A 25,349-nucleotide genomic window follows, 5' to 3' on the forward strand; every position below is an offset into this window, starting at 1 on the left:
AGAGATTAAGAGAGAGAGAGAGAGAGAGAGAGAGAGAGAGAGAGGGATATATATATATATATATATATAGAGAGAGAGAGAGAGAGAGAGAGAGAGAGAGAACAGAATAGACCTCTGTGGTCAAATATGATTTGAAAAATTGCTGCAAACTATATTCTCCCTTTGATATTCATAATACATACTGGTATATTAAAGACTATAAAGTAGGGGTGTCGAACTCAATCAGAGAAGGGGCCAAAATCTAAAATCCAGCCTAAATCACGGGCCGAATGGTTTACTGAACAGTCATAAACTGTCATTGTGATGGGAACGCAGCGGAGTGCAGTGATGACAGCGTGGTGCGAGCCACATTGCAAGGCCTGGCGGGACGGATTTGGCCCGCGGGCCTTGTGTTTGACACATGTGCAAGTAAATTTAACTTCAGTAAACCTAGGATTTCCAAAATATGCTAAAATTACCTTTCCCCATCATATTTGCCGCAGAACTCTCAGTAGATGGGCGATGCTGAGATAAACACCAACCCGTACTGAATACCTCCTGTATGTGTCATGGGGGCCCAAGCACTTTATGGAATAAACATTTTCAAGGCTCAAATAGTCAATACAAATTCAGACTCCGTTGTCGGATACTCAGGGTTCAATTTTGGTTACACCTCTTACTACTTTTTAAAAATATATACGTTTTATTGATTTTTTACAGAGAGGAAGGGGAAGGGATAGAGTGTTAGAAATGTCGATGAAAGAGAAACATCAATCAGCTGCCTCCTGCACACCTCCTCCTGGGGATGTGCCCACAACCAAGGTACATGCCCTTGACCAGAATCGAACCTGGGACCTTTGAGTCCATAGGCTGACACTCTATCCACTGAGTCAAACTGGTTAGGACCACCTCTTACTACTTGAATGACTTTGGGTAAATTACAACAATCTGAGCCTCATTTATAGAATGCTGGAGACTAAGACTAGATTGTGATATAATGTGTGGAGAAAAGGAAAAAAATGCTGGTAGAATATCCAAATAAAGTAAAAGAACATGAGCAATGCTTAAGTTTTTTAACTCCATCAAGATTCAAAAAAATACAGAAACCCCATCATTATGTTTTTAATAACAACTGAGGCTAATTTTTTAATCTCTCAAGAAATATCACCTGATATTGATCTTTGGGTATAAGACAGCATCCCTCCTCCATGTCTTTTAAAATCCTGCAATAGTTTTCTGATAGGTACCTGATAATTTCCTCTTAAGCTTAGGAAATCTCCTATTTTGGGAAATGTCTCTTGTGGGGACACAGAAAACGTGCAGTTTTAAAATCTCTCTAGCCCTGACTCCGCATGGGTTTGTAAGCTGCTTCCCATGGGATGTCATCTTGTTTCCACATTAGCTAACAGAGCCAGTGGGCAGCCTTTGCAGTGTTATCTCCGGCCCAGATGCCATACAGAAAGCTCTTCGTATGGAAACACTCATGTATAATAATTCCTCAGACACCATAGAAGGTGGGTAGCATGATTGTCCTTATAGGTGACAAAACCGCAAATTATTAATTTACCCAAAATCTGACAGCTCCTGAGAGGCAGCGCTGGGAATCGAACCCAGACAGCCTGGCTCCGGAGCTGGCCCACTGACCACGGCACCGCTCCCCCTGGTGGAGCTGGACAGCGGTATTGGGTGGAATTCCTGGGGGCGGGGGCAGGGGAAGGGGATGGGGAACGATATGCAGGGTTTATCTTTTCAGTAACATTACTTTTCAGGTGGACTCTCTAAGGTACAGAGAAGCTCACTCGGCTACAGCACCAAGCTCTCACCTCTCTCCACCCTCAGCACATGCTCCGCTATCCCCCTCATTCCTCTCCCTGCCCATCCCCCTCAGCCCTCTCTCTGCGGCCCTCACTGGCCTGTCACCTGCTCTCTTAGGGGCTCAGCTTAGGCATCAGTTCCATTAGGAAGCTTTTCCTCTGACCCCTGACCCCGGGGATATTTAGGTCGGGGGAGTAGAAGAGCCCATTGATTTGCTGTGGCTCCTTCCTCAGACACAAACAGGAAAACCGTGTCAGGCCCCATCATGCCGCTGGAAGACAAGAGTGTGCTTCCTTCTACCCGGGCTTTGCCTCTTCTGTTTTATGTTCACTTGCCTCATCGTTCCTCCTAAGCTCTCCACCAACACTGCATTCCAACTCCCATCCTTCCAGCCTGTGTGAGCTGGGCATCTCTAGGAACAACCTGGTGATGAGCACAGGCAGGTTGGGTGTTGACAATGAGTCTCAGGAAGTCCCTGATGTGACACTGGCCCGTTCCAGGAAGACGATGTGGGCAGGAGTCTCACCACCACTACGGTTAGCAGGCCAGCTATCCAGGTCCTTCAGGGCCAGAACACATGAGAGATGGAAGCAGAGATTCTCTAGCAACCAATGCCAGGGCGGCAGCTGTCTCCATGGCATGGTAAGTGGGGTAGGTATCACCCACAGAAGCTGGTCCCCTTAACACCGACTACATGGGTACTTCTGCCTCTCCTGCCTCTGCGCTGAGAATGCTATCATTGTGTGTGAAAAGCCCTCTCATTGAAGCTGCCTTCTAAACCAGGCTATGATACTTTACGTTTTTAATTTTCAGTAGCAATTTCACCAGAATAAATCTAAGAAATTACTTAAATGATTATTTTTCTGTATATTTTTGAAACAGAATCTTTAGATATTGACTTGCTCAGCTGTGCGTTCACTGAACCAGTGCTTGCCAGGCATGCAGGACAGAGCCATGCTGCTGAGTGGAAGGGACGTGCGGGTGCATGGGGCCTGGCCGTCCCTCTCATGGGGCTCACAGTATGCGGGGCTTCAGGTCCAGAACGAACACGCACTATGTGGGGTGTGATGTGCATGCTATCGCAGGAAGTGCTCCTATACTTTGGAGATGAAGCTGAGCTACCAGCCAGTCATCAGATCCGTGCTGCTCAAGTAGCATGTTCTGGGATGTCAGACATGTACAATACCTGTGCTGGCTTACGCCACAGCCACCAGCCACATGTGGCTAGTGAGCATTTAAAATGTGGCTGCCAGAACTGAATTTTAAATTTTATTTAATTAATTTAAATTTAAGTAGCCCCCTGTGGCTGGTAACTTCTATATTGGAAGTTACAGATCTAGGTAATAGTCTATCAGACAGACAGGAATGGAAAAACACAGCAAAGCATTGGGTCCCAAGAGGCAGGCTGAAGAGTCAACAGTGGAAAGAGAAAACTGAAGCTCCTCTGAGCCTCAGACCCTCATGACCACCTGCTATGTCACTTCTCATAACCCATCATTTTCTAATCAAAGGATCTGTCAGGTCCACCCTCTTCCCATCTCCACTGCCACCTCCTCATCCAAGCTCCTGCCTGTATCACTTCTTTAGCGCTTCTAGAACCATCCTCCACAAGCATCAAACATGACCAGGTCACCCTCTTATTTAGGCAAAAGCTCCAAGTCCTTAACATGGCCTGTAAGGTCCTCTGCCTTCCACTCTAGTCTCACCTTTTATTGCCTTTATCCCTTTCTCCCACTGCAATCTCATTTACTTTATCATCTTTTTATTGTTCATTAAATAATCCTGGAGTGAATGGAGGACAAGGGGGCAGGTACAGAGGCCACTGGTGTGTGTGTGTGTGTGTGTGTGTGTGTGTGTGTGTGTGTGTGGTCAAATATTAAAGACCACTGCCATTTTGTTCCACCAAAACTTTTGTTTTTGTTAATCCTCACCTGAGGATATTTTTTTCCATTGATTTAAAGAGAGAGTGAAAGCGAGGGGGAGAAATTGAGAGAGAGACATCAATTGTTTGCTTTCCACTTGGACCCTGGCCCGGGCCAGGGATTGAGCCTACAATTCCTTGACCAGAATTGAATCCGAGAGCCTTCCATCCACAGGCTGACACTCTAACTATTGAATCAAACTGGCTAGGGCTGGTTTCACCAAAATTTGAGGAAGCTCCTGGAGACTGTGCAGATACCTTTAAGCAAGTGGTTCTCAACCTTTCTAATGCAGCGACCCTTTAATACAGTTCCTCATGTTGTGGTGACCTCCAACCATAAAATTATTTTCACTCTAAGTAATTTCGTTCTAAATCAGGCTCTACAGCAATGGTCCTCAAGCTGTGGGTTGTAACCCACAGGTTGAAAACCACTAGCAGGGTCGCCCAAGACCATCAGAAAACACAGATATTCCCATTACAATTCATAAGAGTAGCAAAATTACAGATATGCAGTAGCAACGAAAATAATTATATGGTTGGGGGTCACCACAACATGAAGAACTGTACTAAAGGACCATGGCATTAGAAAGATTGAGAACCACTGCTCTAAGCGATGAAAGTAAATGCTTTCCTTTAGGCCCGAGGTCTCTCTTGGTTTAATATAAGTTTTAATTCAGTGGAAGGCTTTCCCAGAGATGCAGGGCACATACCATTTTGAGTGGGTCAGTGTGACCTATGCAGGTGCAATGTGGGAAACTGAGCTCCTGTTAGCACATCTCACCCCTTTCCTGACAGCTCCAAGTCAGGTGAAAACAAGGAGCCATTGTCACATGCTTTGAAGGTCAGAGCACTTGGCATGTGGGTGACGTCAAGTCAAATGCCTGGTAAGATCAAGTGCCCGGCACGAAGAGAGGCCTGTCTTCCCACTACTGCCCTCTTAGGACAGATGGCACCTCTGCCCCACACACTTCTGTGCTACTGTTCCCTTCTCTGCCTGCTGTGGGTACTAATTTTCTAAGTCAGTGGTCGGCAAACTGCAGCTCGCGAGCCACATGTGGCTCTTTGGCCCCTTGAGTGTGGCTCCTCCACAAAATACCATGGCCTGGGCGAGTCTATTTTGAAGAAGTGGCATTAGAAGAAGTTTAAGTTTAAAAAATTTGGCTCTCAAAAGAATGTCAATCGCTGTACTGTTGATATTTGGCTCTGATGACTAATGAGTGTGCCGACCACTGTTCTAGGTGTTTCAGGATATTTCCATTATCCTCAAAGTTGTTCAGGGCAGAATTGTCTCCAGAGGAAAGGAAATGAGCTGCAGGCAGGCCTGGCTCCAAGCAAACCCCAGTCGATAAAGTTTGTCTTCAGAGGCCCCTGTGTCTCCTGCTGGTGTCTGTTTCTCCTTATTAGGTGTTCTCACTTTGGTTCAGGAAGGGAAGTGGTTGTATCCAAGGCGCCTTTAGTGACAAGTGCAAACAAGCTCACTATATGTCTTGAACTGCTAGGACCTATCCTAAGAATCCTGGCCCCTAAAAGGAGGCCTGGCTGGAATTCCTGGCGTGTTGGGATGAATCTTGCCCAGAAGTGCTCTCTCACTTCACACAGGTGAGTGGCCAAGGCCACTCCAGTGACCCCTCAGGCCAGCCTAAGTCTACAGCTGGGTGGTCTAGAATGGTTCACAGCAACTGCTTAGCACTAGCTGGTTAGCTCAGCGGATGGAGCATCAGCCTGTAGATTGAAAGGTTCTAGGGCACATGCCTGGGTTATTATTATTTTTATATTTAAAAAATAAAAGAAGAGCTTATTTGAGTGACATTTTGTTTTAATTTAAAAATGTTTTTTATTGATTTCAGAGAGGAAGGGAGAGAGAGGGAGAGAGAAACATCAATGATGAGAGAGAATTATCGATTGGCTGCCTCTTGCACGCCCTCTACTGGGAATCGAGCCTACAATCCAGGCATGTGCTCTGACCAGGAATCAAAGCTTGACCTCCTGGTTCACAGATCGATGCTCAACTACTGAGTCACACTGGCCGGGCTGTGACATTTTTAAAATTGTTAATGTGCGTAACTTTCTCCTGAGCAGGTTATTTAACCAGTGGTCATGGACAACAGGGGTTGGGCATACGTGGGGAGGGGTTTGGGATGGGAATGGGGGATGAGGACAATTTTGTGATACCATAATCAATAAAGAAATCAAATTTAAAAAAAGTGGAGATGCCCAGGCCCATTTGTACCTGATTCAGGAAGGGGGCTGGTAGAATTGGCTGGTAATGGTAGAATTGGGGAAAGGGGGGGCAATCTTAAGTTTTTAAAAATCTTATTCCTATGTGGATAGTCTACAGGCCACACTGGGAAAAACACTGCCTTGAGAAATGATGGGTAAAAAGGAAATTTTATAATCGGTGTCAGGAGAGAGATTTTGACACGATGAAAACTTATTTCATCCAATGGCAAACCCAGTCCTGTTTGACGACTTAGAAGAAAATCCAATTTTCAATTTTTAGAAAGAACACAGCAAAGTATTAAACACTGATTTTTCCAGATGAAGTTTGTGACCGTATCAAAAAATGTGATCATGTTAGCCACAGTTTTATTTAATCCTCACCATAACCCTACGACAGAACCTACTTACGATAACAAATGAGGAAAGGGAGGCATGGAGAGGCTAAGAACCTTCCGTGGGGCCCAGAGGGTGGGGCGGAGCTTGTGCGGGGACCCCAGGCGCTCCAGCACCAAGCATCTGCTCTGAGCTCTCCCGGGTGCAAACATTTGTCAACACCTGTGTCTCCCAAGACCATGAGGAGCTCCTGTGTGTACAGGGCATCGCGCCTCTCCTATCAGTGCTGGCAGTGCGGGCAGCGAGCTCTTATCAATCTCACAGGAGATTAACAAAAGTTTCCAGTTTACAAAAATACAAGCCTGAGCCAAGGTCTGTTCTTATCAGTGCCACATCCACCCTCCCCTGTCATCACTGGCTCACAGATGCGGGGATCTATCTGTAGCATCAAGATGTGAGCATGCTCTCCTGCAAACCATGTGCCTTTGAAGATCAACTGCAAAGCCTTACACAAAATAAAGGCGCCCTTCAGTTCAGGACAACTGCCTACCTGTCTTTCACGTTGACTTCATTTCTTTCTTTTTTTCTTTTTTCCAAATATCTTTTTTATTTTTTATGGCAATACTTTTCTTTTTTCTTTTATTAAGGTATTATATGTGTACATATCTTACCATTCCACCCCCACTCCCGTACATTCTCTCACCCCCCAATGTTTTCAATCTGTTGGTTGTGTTTATATGTATGCATACAAGTCCTTCGGTTGATCTCTTATCTCCCCCACCTCTCCCTAACCTTCCCGCCATAATTTTTATAGTCTGTTGATGCTTTACTGCCTCTGTATCTTTTTGTTCATCAGTTTATAATGTTCTTTATTATCCATAAATGAGTGAAATCATGTGGTATTTTTCTTTCATTGACTGGATTATTTCATTTAGTATAATCCTCTCCAATTCCATCCAGGTTGCTGCAAATGGTAATAATCCCTTCTTTTTTATGGCAGCATAGTATTCCATTGTGTAGATGTACCATTTTCTGATCCAATCATCTGCTGATGGGCTCCTAGGCTGTTTCCAAATCTTAGTTATTGTACATTGTGCTGCTATGAACATAGGGGTGCATATATCCTTTCTGATTGGTGTATCTAGTTTCTTAGGATATATTCCTACGAATGGATTACTGGGTCAAATGGGAGTTCCATTTTTTAGTGTTTTGAGGAAATTCCATACTGTTCTCCACAGTGGCGGCACCAGTCTGCATTCCAGACTTAATTTCTTTCTTTTTAATATATTTTATTGATTTTTCTTACAGAGAGGAAGGGAGAGAGATAGAGAACTAGAAACATTGATGAGAGAGAAACATCAACCAGCTGCCTCTTGCACACCCCCTACCGGGGATGTGCCCGCAACCAATGTACATGCCCTTGACTGGAATCAAACCTGGGACCTTTCAGTCCGCAGACCGACGCTCTACCACTGAGCCAAACCGGTTTCGGCCAGACTTAATTTCTTTTATGCACTACACAAACATAGGCCTATTTTGAAGATTAGATACACTAACCATGTTAAAGATGACGTGTTGCCAAGTGATGAGTTACCTGGTTAGTGGGATAACTAGGCCAGTACAGTTGCATAGAAACACCCAGGAGATTGAACTCTGCTCATCCCTTAGCCCTCCACCCAGTTTCAGTGGCGGGGCGGGGCTATCGCCAGCCATGGAGACCTCACAAGGGAACAAGTGTGGTCACATGGGCAGGAGTGTGGGCTCCTTTGTCATTCTGGCCTCTGTCACACAGCAGCAGTTCCGATAGTGATACATACTTATTCATGTTTTCAAAGTTTGTTTGTCTTAGCACTTCAACTTTTCTCTTTGCCTTGAGGACTGCCTTAGTTGGTTTTTAATTTAAGGAATAGCAATTATATGTGCCATGTGAAAAAGTCTGTGCTTAGCTTACCTGAAGGCCGAGGCAAGGCAGAAATGGAGAGGAGGAATAAAAATAAAAGGAATGGAGAAGTGAAAAAGGTAGAAAGGAAAGAGTGGGAGAGAATGGCAGGAGTCCTTGATCCCAGAATTCTAGGGGGAAGGGGAACTCTCTGGTTCAGCGATTTTCAACTTTTTAGCTCATGGCACACATAAACTACTAGTAATTACTACTGTTCTGCAGCACACCAAAATAGGTTTTGCTGATCTGAGAAAAAAATAGGTATACTTTTGATTCATTTACACCAGAGAGCGATTGTTGTGTTGGCTATTGTTATTTTTTTATTTGACAATCTAAAGGAAAAGAGACTAAATAATGATTATTTAGTCATTTGCCTCTGACTAAATAATCAGGAATTGCATGTTTTAAATATTCTTGGGGCACACTGGTTGAAAATCCTTGGTCTAGGCTGGTGGTCAGTTTAACCACTAACTGGCAAAATACTAAACTAGCTACACCCTTCTAAGGGCTCCAGACCTTCCTTAGAGATTCCTGGACCTCTTTATGCTCCAGCAACTAAACAATTAAGCCTGACATAGCCAAGAACTTTCAGGACTCTGGTGCCAGCCATATAGATGTTAGATATTTGAATAGCACCTTGGCACTGACCCTGACTAAGCAAATTTTAAAGATTAACCATAGGATTCTGTTTGCTTAAACAGATCACTCACTCATTTCCATATTTTGATATAATCACTAACTCCTAGTATCTTATCTCATGGTATTTTTCTATTGTTTTCAGAAAAATACCTAGAGCTTAGAAACCCTACCTCTTTCCATCATCCCCTTTATGCCTTGACCAAGTGTAGTCATTCTTTCAGACTGCAGTATTTCTCACTGAGGCCCAACAATGACCTACCTTCGAGTCACCTGGTGATAATGATAGCGAGTCCAATCTCTGGGTTCCTGGGAACTATGGGGGCATTCTTATGCAATTTAAAGTTTGATAACCTTTGAAATTAAGGCCCGATTTTGGTGTTCTCTTGTCCTTCTGAGGATATGACACACATATTGGTGGTCAGAATGTCTACCCATTTTGGCTTTCTCCTTAGAGATCCATTTAGTGTTACAGTGACCAGAAAGACAGGTAAGGGACATTGGTTTGCATGGGAGTCCTTGTAATATTTTAATCCAGAAAGAACCTGAAAATTTTCAAATTCTAGGTCAGGTAAAAGAAAGCTGCTCTCCAGTGCAATGATCTTTAAGAGGAGAAAACTACCTGATTACCACACCCATTTGGAAGAATTCTGATCCTGTACTTCTACTGGGATTGATCAAACTCTTCTGGATGCATTCTATTCATTAGTATCTTGTTCCTAGTAATATAATATAATATAATAATATAATATAATATAATATAATATAATATAATATAATATAATATAATCATAGCAATACAAAATAAAACCACTTCCTCCCACCTGGCTATCCCTTTCAACTCTCTCCTTCCACTCTCAGAAGAGGTGGTGAAGACACCTTTGAGTAAGAAACATCTGCTTATATGCCAAGGAAGACTGCAGCTGAGTTTGCTTTGGGTTAGAGACAGTTGGACTATTCTGAACAAAAAAAATGAAGAAAATGTCCTTATTTTTCTTAGCCATTGAGAAGTGGGGGGGTCAAGAAAGGAGAAAAAGAAGGAAAATGGTGAGCAAGGTAAGAGGGTACAGGAAATTAAATTGCAAATACTGGACTGCTTTTAAAAAAAGGTTTGTGGTGCCCTAGCCAATTTGGCTCAATGGATAGAGTGTCGGCCTGTAGACTGAAGGTCCCAGTTTTGATTCCAGCCAAGGGCACATGCCCAGGTTGCAGGTTCAATCCCCAGTGGGGGATGTGCAGGAGGCAGCAAATCAATGATTCTGTCTCATCATTGATGTTTTTCTCTCCCTCTTCTTCCCTCTCTGAAATCAATAAAAATACACTTAAAATATATAAATACATTTTTAAAAAAAAGGTTTGTGGTCCATATACCATCTCAAGTTTCTAGCTTCTATACAATGTAAATGCCTGCCTCCTAACCCCTTCAGTGAAGTCTGTCGTGCACACAAAAATGCCTTCAATGAGTGGTTTGCAGTGAGAACTAAGAAAAAGCACCATGTCTGGTTGGGGTGACTGCGGTATGGCACAGGGTCAGCCAGGCAATTCCTAAACCCATCCAAGGCAAAAGGAGCAGGAACTGAAAGTCAGAAGTGAGCCTGAGAATTCAAACCACTTGGTCCTTCATTGATCTGTGGAGACCACTGGATTTTTCCATTAGACATGGCTGGTGTGTGAAATTAACTTTATCCAGATTTTTCAAGACCATGCTAATTGCTTCTTTATTTCCTACCTTGGCTTTTCCATTTCAAAGGCATATTGGCACATGGAATTTGCCATGTTTTCCTAGTTCAGAATTCAGCAGCTCTTTGGTCCACATGCCTCCATAACTCCCAGCATTTTTCTGTAGGTTTTACTAGCAGGTTTCACTGACTCAGAAGAAAGGAACTTTGTGGTGATGGTATGGAGGAATGGAAAAAAATAAGATTTTTATTTTATTATTTTAAAATTTTATTTTTTTTAATTTTATTGATTATGGTATCACATAATTGTCCTCATCCCCCCATTCTTATCCCAAACTCCTCCCCACATATGCCCCCACCCCCCTGTTGTCCATGGCGACTGGCTAAGCCCATTTGCATGCACACAAGTCCTTTGGTTGATTTCTCCCCTTTACCCCCACCTTCCCCTACGTTCCCTCTGAGGTTTGAGAGTCTGATTGCTGCTTTTCTTTCTCTGGGTCTATTTTTGTTCATCAGTTTATGTTGTTCATTATTTCCTCTAGATGTGTGAGATCATGCGATCCAAGAAATACCCTTGTAAGAAGCGAAACTGAGACAAGCCATAATGGTTATGCTGATCTTAGCTTAGGAGATGAGAATGAAGAAGAAAGCAAGAAAATAAAAGGGAGACAGATAGTGGGGACAATGTTATTTCCTAGGCCTAGTGGCACAGGATGTCTGCCATAGACTGGAGGTTTGTGCCCCCCAACTTCACATCTTGAAACCTAACCCACAATGTGATGGTATTAAGAGGAGGGGCCTTTAGGAGGTGATTAAGTCATGAGGGTGGAGGCCTCAGGAATGGGATGAATGCCCTTTTAAAAGAGACTCCAGAGAGTTCCCTTGTCCCTTCTGCCATGTGAGGGCACTGTGCGAAGACAGTCATTTTGAACCAGAAGGTAGACTTTCACCAGACACTGAATCTGTCAGTGCCTTGACCTTGATCTTCTCAACTACCAGAACTGTGAGAAATAAGTTTCCCTTATTTCTAAGCTGCCCAGTCTATGGTAGTTTTGTAATAGCAGCCTGAACTGACTAAGATACTACTCTCCTTGTAATGGTCCACCCACACAGCCAGTCCATTGGACAATTACTCAGACTTTGTAGGGGAAAGTAGAAGTTCCCACCTGGGAGGTAGAGATCTGGCAGAAGGTCCAGAAGCCTCAATTGGTTGCAGGCCACTCAGCCAGAGCATGATTAATTCCTCCCCATGAGGATTACGGACTCAAAGTGTCGGAGAAATCAAAGACAGCCTCTTCCTACAAAATAGGGAGGTTGCTTGCTCGGGTCTAGAAAATTGTCTTTAATTTAGAGTAACGTGGATGACTGAAACGTATTTTACAGACTTGCCTTATTTCTCTTCTACATTCAAACTGCTTTAGAAAAAAAAATAGCTGTGAGCAAGTCACGGTTATGTGTGTGTGTGCGTGTAGCTTTCTGCCCCAATCTAGACAAACTAGAACCAAAGGAGAAACGGGGTCCTGGAGAGGATGAAGTCTAGATCCTCAGGAACTGAGAGTACATGCATAGGGTACCCCAACTTCTTCCAGGTGACAATTGGGAAGAGAAACAGGAAATAAACAAACCACTTACTGAGGGGGCTTTTTAAATCTAGGATTCTTTCACCACCTAATAATAGCTAAGCATCTTTTATTCCAGCAAAAGAGGGTCAAATATTCAAACTCACTTTGGCTCTCTGTGCTATACATCTGCCTCACCATTTTTTATTTTTATTTTTATTTTTAGACAGATAGACTTTTGTAGTTGCTTGGCTTTACTAATCCTATCACCACACAATTTTTACTTTGGGAAATACAGTGCGCTACCTTATTCAGAGGACTGTAAGAAAATCAAGGCGAGAGAGCAGTGCTACATGGAGAGAAGCTTTCTCCTTGTCCCTCTTTGTCTCAACACACTGGTGGGCAGCCCTGGGAGGCACAGGCTGGTGGCCGGGAGCACAGGCCCAGAGGCCAGGAGCAGGCCAGCGGCAAAACGAGCCAGAGCACTGTGCAGTCAGCAGCTGTACAGATGCAGACTGTTGAATAAACACAAACACAGAACCTGATTGGCCGTGCAGGTTCTGACTTTGGGGAAAGAAAAACCTCACTTTTTTTTTCTGTAACCAGATGTCTCATCTTCGGTTACTTTTGTCTGATAGTATCTCTAGCAATTGGGTGTTCTAGATGTTTTTTCTACCTTTGCTATGCCAGACAGAACAAAGCCTTGTATTGTGTGTGTATGTGTGTGTGTGTATGTGTGTGTGTGTGTGTGTGTGTGTGTGTTTTTAGCAGCAATTGAAATAGAAGAGCATATATTTCTTGTCTATTTACTAGGGTTGACATAGCAGTGAAATTCTCCAACTTTTGGGCTACTTTTCTCTGTCTTCTTCCTCATCTGTTGGAAAAGCAACTACTTCAGTGCTCTAGATGGCTCCTGGGCCTTACAGCCAGGCCATACCATATAATTGGGTTTTCTCTGAAAGGGTATGTATCTGTGTGCTCTTGTAAATTTCCAGGTAGCTTCACAAAAACAGGTAGCTGGGTTTCTACTCCTGAAGCATACTTTTGCTCTTCCAGTAATTGGAGTTATTCTTATATAAAAGTTAATTTTATCTTCTTAAATAAAAGCCATGTGCACAGAGAGGTGCTTTTAGACTGTGAACCCACATTCAGAAATAGTTTCCAACAAGACAAAGAAGGACCGTTAGTGGCAACTGCATATCATGGGCAGCTCATTGTATTTCCCAATTCTTTAGCACTGGGTTTTGTTTGACTGGGCTTAGAAGTTATTTTAGCAGTTTCTATGAAGCAAGGTATCCCTGCCCAGCAGAAAACATTTGTTTGATTCTTATTATCTCATTGTTTTTTTTAATTTTATGTATGTAAGCACAATTGAAGGAAATTAGAAAGAGCTTTTATGTACTTGATTCTGAGATCTGATTTTCCTTTTAATCTCCTCCTTCCTTTCTCAAGTAATTGAAATTTCATTTTAATGTTTTTACCTTCATGGGTTGCATGATTAGTTTAAGAATGAACTAATTTTGATCCAATTTGGCATACATTATAGCATTGCATGCCTTTCATACTTCAGCCACTGTAAAAGAACATATTTGCTTATGTACAAATCTTCTTGGATCTAGCACAAATGCTACTAATGTTGAAATAATGCCAGTTGATTGGCTATATATATATATATATATATATATATATATATGCCTAATACGCTAAGTATCCAACTGTTCAACCATTCGACCAGTTGCTATACACGCACTGACCACCAGGGGAAGACGCTCCAACTGTTAGGTTAGCTTGCTGCTGGGTCCGGCCAATCAGGACTAGGTGAGATGGGCAGACACACCCTGGAGCGCTCCTGCAGTCCTTCCCCAGCTGGCCAACCTCCCACAGACACACCCAGGCTGAGGGACTCTACCAGGGCACAAATTTGTGCACTAGGCCTCTAGTATTTCTGCATTTTTTTTTTTTGTAAGTGGCTTAACAACATACCAACTCCTGCCTCTTGATCACAGGAAATTGCTACCATGGGGTAAATCATGGCATGTTGCTGCAAATGAGTTTTTACAGAAATTTCTCTTCCACAATGAAAAAAAGTGACCATCTTCTCATAAGCAGGGTGAATATGTCTGTAAGGAAGTGTTTCCCTATAAACCAAATGGAGTGTGGATTACTGTTGTGCTCACATCAATTTTAAAAGACTATCTGGCATCTAAGTGATTAAGAAAAAAAAAAATTAAAGACCAAATGGAGCATTGATCAGGGAACTGAGAACCTAGCCCTGCTGAGGGACTTTCTCAATGGCAGGATGACTTAGGCCAGAGGAGAGGTAAGGTGCCTTCCCCATATGTCAACCCCAGTGGCCCTGTCCTTCTTCTCTAGGCTCATTTTCCCATCCAGTATTCCAGTCCTCTCCTAGTCTCAGTATAAACTGACTGGCTGGTAAAGGACTGCAGTCTGGAAATTTACAGGTGAGCGGTGGTCAGGTGCTATCCCCAGCTCCCTCAGGCACCTGGGCCTCCACCCTTGCCCCGCTGTGATTGTGTCCAGAATATTCTTCAGAGTAGGAGACTTGGGGAGGGGTTAAGAGTGGTCCTCCAAGTCCTTGACTAATAGACATAGACCAGAGGATGCAAAACCAGGCTGGCTGTGGGCACTCCGTTCATGTGAGTTTTCTTTTTTTCCATTTGTGGAGGGGCCAATGGATGGTCCACTCAGAAATATTGCTCACCCATTATAATGGAAATATGAGCTGGTATTAAATAACAAGGGAGGGAACTTCTGGCATGTTCTTCCTCCAATTCCCAAATAAAACAGTGAAAACAAAATAAGGCGAGATAAGCATTATCTCAAATTCACTAGTGGTCACCACACAAGCAACGGAAAATAACCTCATTGGATATGTTTCAAAACGTGGTGGCTAAGGGAGGAAGCAGAAAGTTCTGGTGCCATGGGAGGCAAGTGGAGCTTCCCTTGTGCTCCCAGACTCAGGAGCAGTACTGCAGAGACAGTGACCATAGAAAAACTTCTGCATTCCCCCTCATGTGCTCAAGCCTGGAGACATGGACTCGGGGGTGACTGAGCAGCCAGGTCAAGAGAAAAGTTGTAGCAAGAAAGCCCGAGGTACCACGACAGGGTCACAGCAGAGGCAGAGGGGCCTGAGCTGCCATAGTCGCCTGGCTGTGGTATCAGGCACTGGGTGGGGTGGGTCTCAGATGATGGAATAGAGTCCGGATCTTCAGCAAGGACTGCCCTCAAGACCAGCACAGCTATCCTTCCCTCCACAGTACAGTGGATTAAAAGCAATATCAGGAGCCAAATCTTGGTACTCAAGGGAAGACAGTGGGTCACCCTGGATCAGAGCAAGTACAAGCAGATGCATTTATCATCATCAGTCACAAAAATGGTGTGACCCCTCTGCATGTGAAACCAAAAACCCCCGAGCTCAGAGGAACATCTCTCAGAAAATACCGATGACAGAATGATGGACACAAGTTTAGAATGATGACAGAATGATTGACATTGATGATAGAACAACTGACACAGACACGAGTTGGCTGTTTTTAAACCTTAAGAACAGAGATTTCTTTGGGAATCTAGATGTAAAAGTAAATCATTTTCAAAGATAGACATTCAGGATGGTCTCAGACTTCTCCTCAGTAAAATGAAATGCCAGAAAATAAAAATAAAGATAATGTAGATCACTTATCGCTTACTAATATGACAAAAACATTGGATAATAAGAGCCCAAAGGATGCTGTTGGCATATGATACAGTGGGGGGCGCAGTGGAGGGGGGAAGGAAGGGGGAGTAGGTTGCTCAACAGGGCAGACTGCGGAGCTGGTTTTTCTGAGAAGAGCAGAAGAGAGTTTTAGAGGACAGAGAGCAGGCAGCTCTTAAGACCTGACCTTGGACCTGTGCGAGTAGGACAGGCAGGCTCTCCCCAAGGCTTTTCTATTATAAGTTAAACCCAGGTAAGCCGCCAGATTGACAGTGAGTGTTTCCTCAGAAGTTTCAACCAGGGATAGAGGGAAGGTCCCACAGAACATGGCTGGCCCAGGGTCCGGGAGGATGAGTGATTAGCTCAGGCTCGGGCCAGAGCTAAAGGTAAGGGTGGATGCCAGCCACAGAGCGAGCACCAGGCTCCCGGAGAATGGCAGCAAACGGCGTGTGGAGTGTCTGTGGCCACCAGAGCTGAGCCATGCTTTATTTTATTTTATTATTTTTAAAAAATATATTTTATTGATTTTTTTACAGAGTGGAAGGGAGAGGGACAGAGAGCTAGAAATATCGATGAGAGAGAACCATGGATCAGCTGCCTCTTGCACACCGCCTACTGAGGATGTGCCCGCAACCAAGGTACATGCCCTTGACCGGAATCGAACTTGGGACCTTTCAGTTTGCAGGCCAACACTCTATTCACTGAGCCAAACCGGCTTTGGCTGAGCCATGCTTTAGGTGACTCCCACTCCAGGCTGCACCCCACAGGGCTTCACTCCCCACTCCCCAGGGCTCTGAAAGAGCCTCATCTGCTAGATGCTTCCAAAAAGTTATCTGCTTGTTTGGTACCTAGCTGTTAGACTCCAGAGCGCATTCAGGTGTCAATGCTTGTAGAAACCCTGGTGTAAGAATGCACTTGTCCCCGACTTTCTTAAATGTGGCTGAGCAATGAATCCCTTGGCCTTGTCCTGGCTGAGAGCAACACGCCGCTATAAAGCGCGGTCTGTAAATACCTAATAGGCAGTTTTCAGACAGTACAGTGAAAGGAGACTGCAGAGAAGAAGAAAGGCGAGAGCTTCAGGGTCTATGAGGGAAAACCTTAACCTCTCCTAGAAACAAGTCACCTGTCAGTGAACACAGCCCGAGGCCTTTTGGTTCCAAACTGCTGTCCATGGATGAGAGTGACACACAAGCAGCTGAGGAGGGCTCAGTCATCCCCTTAGCCCATTGCTAAGCCACCTGGGACTTGACCTTGCCCCCTCGATTGTCAAGATGCTTCACTGGTCATTCTTAACGTCAACACAGGAAAGGTGAGTCTTCTTTCTCCCCAGGGTAAAGACCAAGACTAGGAACAAAACAAAGCAAAACTGGATGGACTGTTTCCCAGCAGGGCTTGCTAGCTCCTCCACACAAACCGCAGATGGGCCAGGGCTTCCTCCCACCCGGGCTGTGAGGGCCAGGCATGCGCGGGGGGCCTGGGAGCTGAGAGGAGCCAGGAGAAATGTTAGATCAAAGAACATTCTGATATTTGGAATTTTTAAAAAATATTGGGCCTTTTGTAACCTGTATTGTTTCCTGGGGTTCGGGGGTAGGGAAGGGAAGGATATTAGCTCCATATTCAGAAAAGCACCATGTAATATTCAAGCTTCCAGTTTACAAGAAAATCAGCTGAAACTCTACATAAGGACTCTGTGCATAATATTCATTTTGCATAGAAACTCAATTGAACTGAACGCCAGGCTATTGGCAAGGGGTATCTAGCTGCTGAAAAAGGAACTGCTAAGCCATAGAGAGCATTAATCTTAAATTCTGATTAAAGAGATTCTGGTGGGAAGACAACCCTGAGCAAATAATAGGAATATTTTATTTCTAGGTTCAAAATAAATAATGCCAAGCAGACTGGTCTGTTTTCATGAAGCTTATAGTGGTATTTATAGTAAACAAACAAAAAGCAAAAAAAGACTTGTTTCAACCAAAAGACGAAGAGAGGAAGAAGAATGAGGATTCTTTGCGTTTTATTTATACTTACTTTATTATCTTACTCTATCCCTATCTTATGTTTTGAGAGAGGGAGCCCAGCAGGGAGGGCAGCAGCGGGAACCTGGGCTCTGGGAGGGAGGCAGGGTCTGTTGCTCTCAGTCACAGTGCAACCTGAGGCAGGTAACCGGACCTCACAGAATTCCCGTACTGTTGGCTTTAACAGGGCAATGAGTGCCAGATATATAATGTGTCCCCAAGAAGGGATAAACATTTTTAATGGTTAATATATTGGACAAAGATGATAAAGATGGAGGGTAGATCTGAAGATGAGGTTTAAGGAATTGGACATGAATCTTGAAGGGAAAGAGTCAGGTGGGAAGGCTAAGAAAATAGGTTTAGAGTTTTGAAAGTCTAAAAAATGATTAGATGAAGTTTTATTTAATTTGGACTCTATATACTTTCTAATTCTGGTATTTTTTTTTTAATATTCCTAAATGGAATGCTAAATTGCTTAGTATGATTAAGGAAAAATAGTAGTGGTAGGCTCTGGAGTTAGCAGACCTGACTTTTTTTTTTAAAATATATTTTTCTTGATTTCAGAGAAGGAGAGGGAGAGAGAGAACAAACAAACAAACAAACAAACAAAACATTAATGATGAGAGAGAATAATAGATTGGCTACCTCTTGCACACCCCGCTCTTAGGATCAAGCCCTTGACCAGGCATGTGTCCTTGGCCAGAATCTAACCTGGGACTCTTCAGTCCACAGGTCAACTCTCTATCCACTGAACCAAACCAGCCAGGGTAGCAGACCTGTCTATTAAGAAATTCTCTGTATTCAGAACATAAGTGCTTATTTTATAATATGATACATAGTCAAGATTATTTTCTGTACATTGTTCTAACAGCAAAAGTTTGGAGACAATACAAACTGTTAAATCAATTAGGTGAGTCATCTACTTATCAGAATACTGTGCAACTTAAAGAATAATCAGTTACCTCTCATTAAAATGTGGAAAGACATACAGGATTTATCAGTGTTTTTAAGAAACCAGGATCAAAGCATTGCACATAATATTCTACTTGTTGAGTAAAAATCAGGGGGTGGCTAGCATCTGTATGTCTATTTGTTGTATAAGCATAAACAGACTTTGGACGGAGGGGGAAATTAGAGAGTGGTTGTTCCTGTGAGGCCACGGCTGGGAAGACCTGGCAAAAGGCAGGAAAGGACTAAAGACAACTTTTCACACGTTCCATTTTACACCTTTTTACACTCACTGTGTTTCTGAGCTAGATGTGATTTCTACTTAAAAACAAATTGAAAAAAGCAAATGCTTTAAAGGGATGATGATATTCAGAGTTTATTTTTATGAAACAGATTGCTTTATCCTGACGCCAACTGGAGGTCAGTTTAGATTAAAGATTGAGTTCTGATTTGTGGAAAAGGTGGGTGAAGAGGGAAGGGGGTCCATTTTGGGGTCCATAACATGCACCCAGGGCCCAGAGGTTGGAAGTGGGGTGCACTGATGAGAGGTGTTCGAATCCAAACGGTGTGGTGGGGCACCTGAGCAATCGGGAGGCATGTGAGCATGGGGGGGCCGGGGGAGGAAAGGGTTGTAAAGGGAAAGAGAAGGGCAAAAATCAACTTGAATACTGAGCGATTGTGCCTGGGTCCCTGGGAGTTACATTGCACTGAACATCAGCTCAGTGCTGACCTTGACAGGACTGCAGAGCCAGCAAGAGGACTTCATTGGCATCTGTGAGAACTCACTCAATAGCGTGACACCAGATAATAGGGTCCCACCACCCAACCCTGCTACGAAACAAGGGAGGCCAGGGAGGAAGCTCCCAAGGATTCCTGCTGGACCTCAGCACAGCTCCCTTGGCGGGAAGCGGAGCCACAAAATGGAGCCAATGCCAACACCTCTTAAAACTCGAGATAAGAGAGACAAGGAAAGAGACATAAGAAGGAGCCTTATAGAAGGTCTCCCCAAACTAACATTTCTAAATTAGGGACCAGTATTGAAACGAGGAGGTGACAGATGAGGAGGACACAAGGGTAACAAGCCTGAGACTTTCTAGAAGGTGATGAACCTGGGGTCACTGCACACCTGCTTTCTGCAGGCTAGATTCATGCGAGGTTTGGTCGCTAAGCTGTGGATCAACACTGAAAATGCTGATCTCAGGAAGACCACATATTGACTGCAAAATACTTCTATGAAGCCAAAAGAAAAACACAACCTTATTCCTGGAGCAGCTTTCATCGGACCATGCTTTTGTAAGAAAGAAAAAAAAAATGTCCAGTAGTGCTGTGTTACTTGTCAACTCCCCTTTCCTCCCCCCAATAAACAGAAGTTACACACCATTTGCCTAAAATCCTCATCATTTCAGGCATAAGTGAGCTTCTCTCATTGCTACGCAGAGTGACACCTCTTTGCCAAGTCCCTCAGGATCAGATGATGACATGTGCCATTGTGCTGTGATAACCTCTCTGGTAGAAAATGAGCTGTCCCCCCCGAAGAAGAATGTACCCCTTTGTCTGGCTTATTACCTGAACTACAGTACGTATGACTTTAAGAATCAGAGAAGTTCGGAAAGCTTCACGTTGAGAAATAGGAAGCAGCCGGACATAAAACAGAACGTGCCATCTCGCAAGAGCCCTGATGCCCTCTTATTTGAATGTGGGGCTTAGGAAACGTGATGGAGTTGTGGGCATGACAGTCCTTGGGAGGAGGCCTCTGAACCCTGCGCTGCTGGCGTTTGGGGCTGGATAACTGTCACAAGGAGCTGCCTGTGCACTGGAGGGTGTGTGGCAGCGTCCCTGGCCTCTGCTCAGTAGATGCTGGTAGCACCCTCCCGCTGTGACAATGAAAAGCGTCCCCACACATTTGCCAGATGTCCCCGGGGTGTCCAAATCGCCCCCATGTGAGCATGGCCGCCTTCGGGTTTGGCTCACCTGCCCGACTAACTCCTTAGTGGCTGCACCAGTGACACCACAGTCCCATTCGACAGAAATGAAACCAAACGAAGGAAGTCGATGCAGTGATGATCATTAAGCGAAACCGCGCATCAAATCAAATGGATGAGTTTGCCTCCACCCCCCAAGCCAACCCTCGCTTCTCAGAGCTCCCACACCAAAGCCCAGCCATCCCAAAGAGGCTGTCACCCCTAGGGCAGCTGGGGAATGGATGCCTCCTCATCACCAGCTTTCCCCAGAGCAAAGATGCCCACGGCTGGGATAGCAAGCGTCCGTGAAGCAGAAACGAGAGGAGAGGAGCAGAGAAGCACTTACTGTTCGCAGGAGCGGCTTTTCGGAATTTGGCCAGGTCCACTTGTGGGGGCCGGCTGGGTTTCGGTGGAGGAGGGCCCAGGACAGCCAAGGGGGGCAGGGGCTTCTGCTTAGGGGTGGCGAGACCCTTGTCTCCCCTTTCCTTCTCCTGACCTGGGCTCCAGAGCCCGGCCACCGTCCCCTTGGAAGGGGTCTTGGGGAGCAAGGCAGGTGGAGCCCCGCAGGCCGGCTCCTCCTGGCTCATCTTGCCCAGGAACACGTTCTTAGCAGCATCCAGCTTCCTGTCTTCTCTCCGGTCCTCAGGCTTTCTGGGGAGGCCTGGGGCTCCCCTGCTGGCGGCGGGCTTCAGGACCACGCCGGGGAAAGGTGAACTTGACGTCTCGCCTCCATGGCCTTTTGCGTCTGGATCTTCCCTCGCCGGCCTTAAGGAGCCGCTTTTGGGCTTGACTCCCAGGGGGGCCGAGGGTCCCCTGAATGGAGATGCGTTCTTAGTGGGGCTGTCGCCTTCGTGGGGGTCATCGAGACTGGGGGATGGCTTCGGGCCCAAGGGTTTGGGGAAGAGGGGCTTGGGCTCCTGGTCTTGTGAGGCTGCCACAAACTTGCCTTGCACCCCAGGAAACTTGGAGAACACCGGCTTGGACTCGCTTTCTTGGGCTGGAGGGGGAAGCCTGGGTTTCGGGCCTGGCGGCTTTGGGTCCTGGTCTTGGTTGGCAGCGTGGAGCAAAGGCTTGTTCCCAGGAGGCCGGGGGAACACGGGCTTGGCATCTTCTCTGGGCGGGTTGGGCTTGGGGCCCACGGGTCTCAGAAAGGCCACCTTCCCCTCAGGGTCTCTGGGGGCTGGGGTTCCAAATCGTTGGCCCGCTCCCACAGGCTTCAGGAACGGGGGCTTGGGCTCCAACTCTGGCTTTTCCTCGGGAGAAGGTTTCGCCCCCACGGGTGGCTTGGGGCCCCCAAACTTGGGCCCGCCGCCGGGGCCCGTCGGAGGGCTGGCATTTCCTTGGTTGTTGAAGAAGTTCTTCTTGGCTTGGAGTCCCGACGGGGAATTCTGCCCGGGGACCTTGAAGGGCCGGCCGCCGACCGAGACCTCCTCCGTGGGGTCACCCGCTGCGCTGAACTTGGCCATGAGAGACTTCACATCTGCTTTCCCATCCTGCGAGCATGGGGAACAAAAACCAGTGAGAACAGCTCGGCCCTCACAGTTGAAAATGCTGCACTCTACAGGGTTTCCTGGTTTGAGGCCCGAGGTGCTGCTGATTGGGTAGCGAGATATTGTAACACCGGCCTTCCTCTATGGCGACATCAGTGTGAGAGCCTGTGGAAGGGGGAGGGCTCGTGTGCATGCACTTTTTGGGGTTGTCTGAGACCAGGCATGCTTGTTTTTGTTTGTCACACTCACTGTTTCCCTTTCCTGCGGCGTTTTCTCGCCAGCTTGTGGAGTTTACCTCTCCCTTCGTGTTTGTCTATTTTATTTCACTCGAAAAAATATGGGAGTCTCACAAATGGCCTCTTCCATATTTCACAGATGAGCCTCTCAAATAGAAACTGCTCTTAAAAAATGAAAGCAAGCCCTTGGGTGGCAGGTTCTACTTGCGTGGCCTTCTTTAGCATCTCTGTGGTTCGCACTAGTTCTCTTGACCCACCCACACGTCAGGTCTGTCTGCTGACAGGGAGACGTGGCAGCGACACCCGCTCATGTTATATGTAAGTAATGAAAAGCATTTTCCTACTGGTTTTTCTGGAACCAGACTAGTGGGCAGCGTGTGTCCTGTCCCAGGACTGGTCCCTGTCTAGGGGACATAGTCTGGGGCCCTCTGGGGAGGTGATAAGGATGTGAGGCTGGCTGGGAAGTCTCATGTCCAGTCTTTTGGTTTCTCCAGTCTTGTCTCTTCTATAAGGACACCTGTCACGCCTTCTCAGAGGTCCTGCCTCACAGTGTCTGTCCCCCTTGTCTGTTGCTTAGTAAAGAGAGCAGGCACTCACCCTTCCCTGTGGGGATAGTCCCACGTAATCTGGTAGAATTTATGGTGTGTTTGGTCTGTCTCTCCAAAGCAAGTTCTAGAATATGCTAGTTCTTTTAGAATATTTGAAAATCTGAAACTTTAAAAAGACACAACACATCGGAGATACACATGTGGCCATCGCCATTTCTGTTTTCGTGCTTTCAAATTCACCCAGAAAACGTTTTCTTCCTCCCCTCCCCCACCACTCATTGCCACATGCCCAAGCACTTTTCATCTCTCCAGGGCCCACTCGGATACCACAAAACCAGACCCTGTCTGGTTGGGGAGATTTGCTCTGTCCTCTGAACTGCTGTATCACTTCAGACACTTGTACATGCCGGAGTGTGACTTCCTTTCATAATAGTAGGAACCACTGTGTCGTGTGTAAATAGGTGTGCCTGATTCTGAATCATGCTTGTACCCGTGTGGCTCATTTACCACTTTGGGGGGATGACAATTCCTAACCCTATTGCCCAGGAAAGAAAAGTGAGGCCAAAACTGCAAGAGGACATAGTGGAAAGGTCATGAGAACTTGGTGGGAATCCTAGTTTATTAGTTGGGCCTCTGTGGTGTCATCTGTAAAATGGCACAGACCTGCCAGAATTGTCATGCACATTAGAGATGGAATTTGTCAAGTGCCTGCCCCCCCACAGTGGGGGCTCATTGGACGGGAGCTCTGATTCTGAGGAATGTGAAGGAGCATGGTCACGGACGCACAGCAGGGAACCGTGGGCAGAGGGCTGCAGACTCAGGTCCCTCTGAGGCTCCAGAATCCAGACACTGTCTCATTCCTCTTTGTATCCTACAGCACCTGGGCCGAGGCCAGGCTTTTGATACCTCTTTGGGGAATGCAGGTTGGCACTGACCTGAATCCTGTGAGTAGTGATTTTCAAAGCAATGATGCCCTCAGCAGGAGTTTGTCTCCTGCCAAAATGCAGCCCGTGTGTATTTGCGGGTTGGGGGAAAGGAACCTAGGCAGGTGATGGACGCCAGATGAGAGAAATAGTTTCCAGCTTGAATTTTGCTCCTTTCATTTACTACCCTAGAGTCAAGCCTCTGAAAACATCTTGTTTTCTACCTTGCTTCGCTTGAGCCCCATGATTTCCTCAAGTCCTTAGTCTACCCAGTCGATCCCTGAAGGCCTAGACCAGGGAGAGTTTGGGTGTTGGGGAGGGACTGGGGGGAGAAGACAAGTACTGCCCTATGCCCTCCAGGAAGATGGGAGCTGCAGAGAACTCCAAACCTGAGCCCAAGCAGCATAAAGAATTTGCTCAACCTGGAATTTGCCTGCTCTCTTTACTGGAAGAAAGTCTGTTTCCAGGGAAGCGTGCTTTTACTATAGTCTTATTCTAGGTCTATAACTTATTCTAGATTTTATAATAAGAGGCCACAAGGCAAAGTGGTTACTAACACAGGCTCCGGAGCCAGATTGGCTGGGTTTGAATCTTCCTCACTGTTTAATCTAGGGCAAGGACAGACATTCTCTGGGCCTTCATCTGCTCACCTCTGTCATGGGAATAAGCCCTGTCATAGGGTGGCTGTTTGGAAGAATACATAAAGTAATATTCATAAAGTACAGGAAAGAGTGTCTGGTACGTAGGAGGGTTTGCTCTTTTTATGAAGCAGGTCAAGCTGTAGAAATCGCCTGTCCACCTTCTCCTCCGGGTCGGTAAGGAACAGAAACCAAGGGATTTAAGTGAGTTCCTACTTATTCACAGCAACTTCACATCTTGACTTTCATGGGGGAAATCCCAGGAAACACACTAACCCATTGTCAAGCCCCATGTCCTGGCTTTAATTTAGAAAATATGGAAGTGGTTGACTTGCTGTTGGAACTTATCTCAGATGTCAAGCCAGATCTAGGAGGCAGGTCAGCATCTTGGTTAATGACACAGGCTCTGGGATCATCACCTTGGCTTAAAACCTTGACTTTCCCACTTACTCACCATGTGATTTACCTACTAAGCTGTCTTCACCTATAAGATGCAAATAATAACCGTATCTATTTCTCACAGGGTTGTTTTTCAAAAGAGGGTTAAATGGGTTATTGTGTGTAATGTTATGTGATCAAGAATTGCTTGTCTGCTAACATTGTATTTTCTAACTCACCAGTCACATAACATCACTTCCTTCAGGTGAGTGCCTTGTGAAGTTACAGTTGTTACTGTTATGTCCTAATTTTAATGATAACTGAAGCAAATACTGCGGGATAACGTAATAGAGTTAGCTTGTTTGAGTTTAGTGTATGCACACTCTGAAACTTTTCGCTGGGTGCTGAAAGATAGGTTA

At 45.4% G+C, this 25,349-nt stretch overlaps 1 protein-coding gene across 3 annotated transcripts in view; it reads right to left on the reverse strand.

Moving 5' to 3' along the window:
* FYB1 (FYN binding protein 1) overlaps positions 1 to 25,349 on the reverse strand; it is a 125,865-nt gene that overhangs the window by 53,306 nt on the left and 47,210 nt on the right. For all 3 annotated transcript variants that reach the window (XM_036410956.2, XM_036410954.2, XM_036410955.2), the window contains exon 2: positions 21,064 to 22,210. In XM_036410956.2, coding sequence (XP_036266849.1) covers positions 21,064 to 22,210 — 1,147 coding nt within the window. The remainder of the gene's footprint in view (positions 1 to 21,063; positions 22,211 to 25,349) is intronic.

The sequence above is a fragment of the Pipistrellus kuhlii genome, unplaced genomic scaffold (assembly GCF_014108245.1).
Source record: "Pipistrellus kuhlii isolate mPipKuh1 unplaced genomic scaffold, mPipKuh1.p scaffold_m20_p_4, whole genome shotgun sequence".
Classification (NCBI taxonomy): Eukaryota; Metazoa; Chordata; class Mammalia; order Chiroptera; family Vespertilionidae; genus Pipistrellus; species Pipistrellus kuhlii.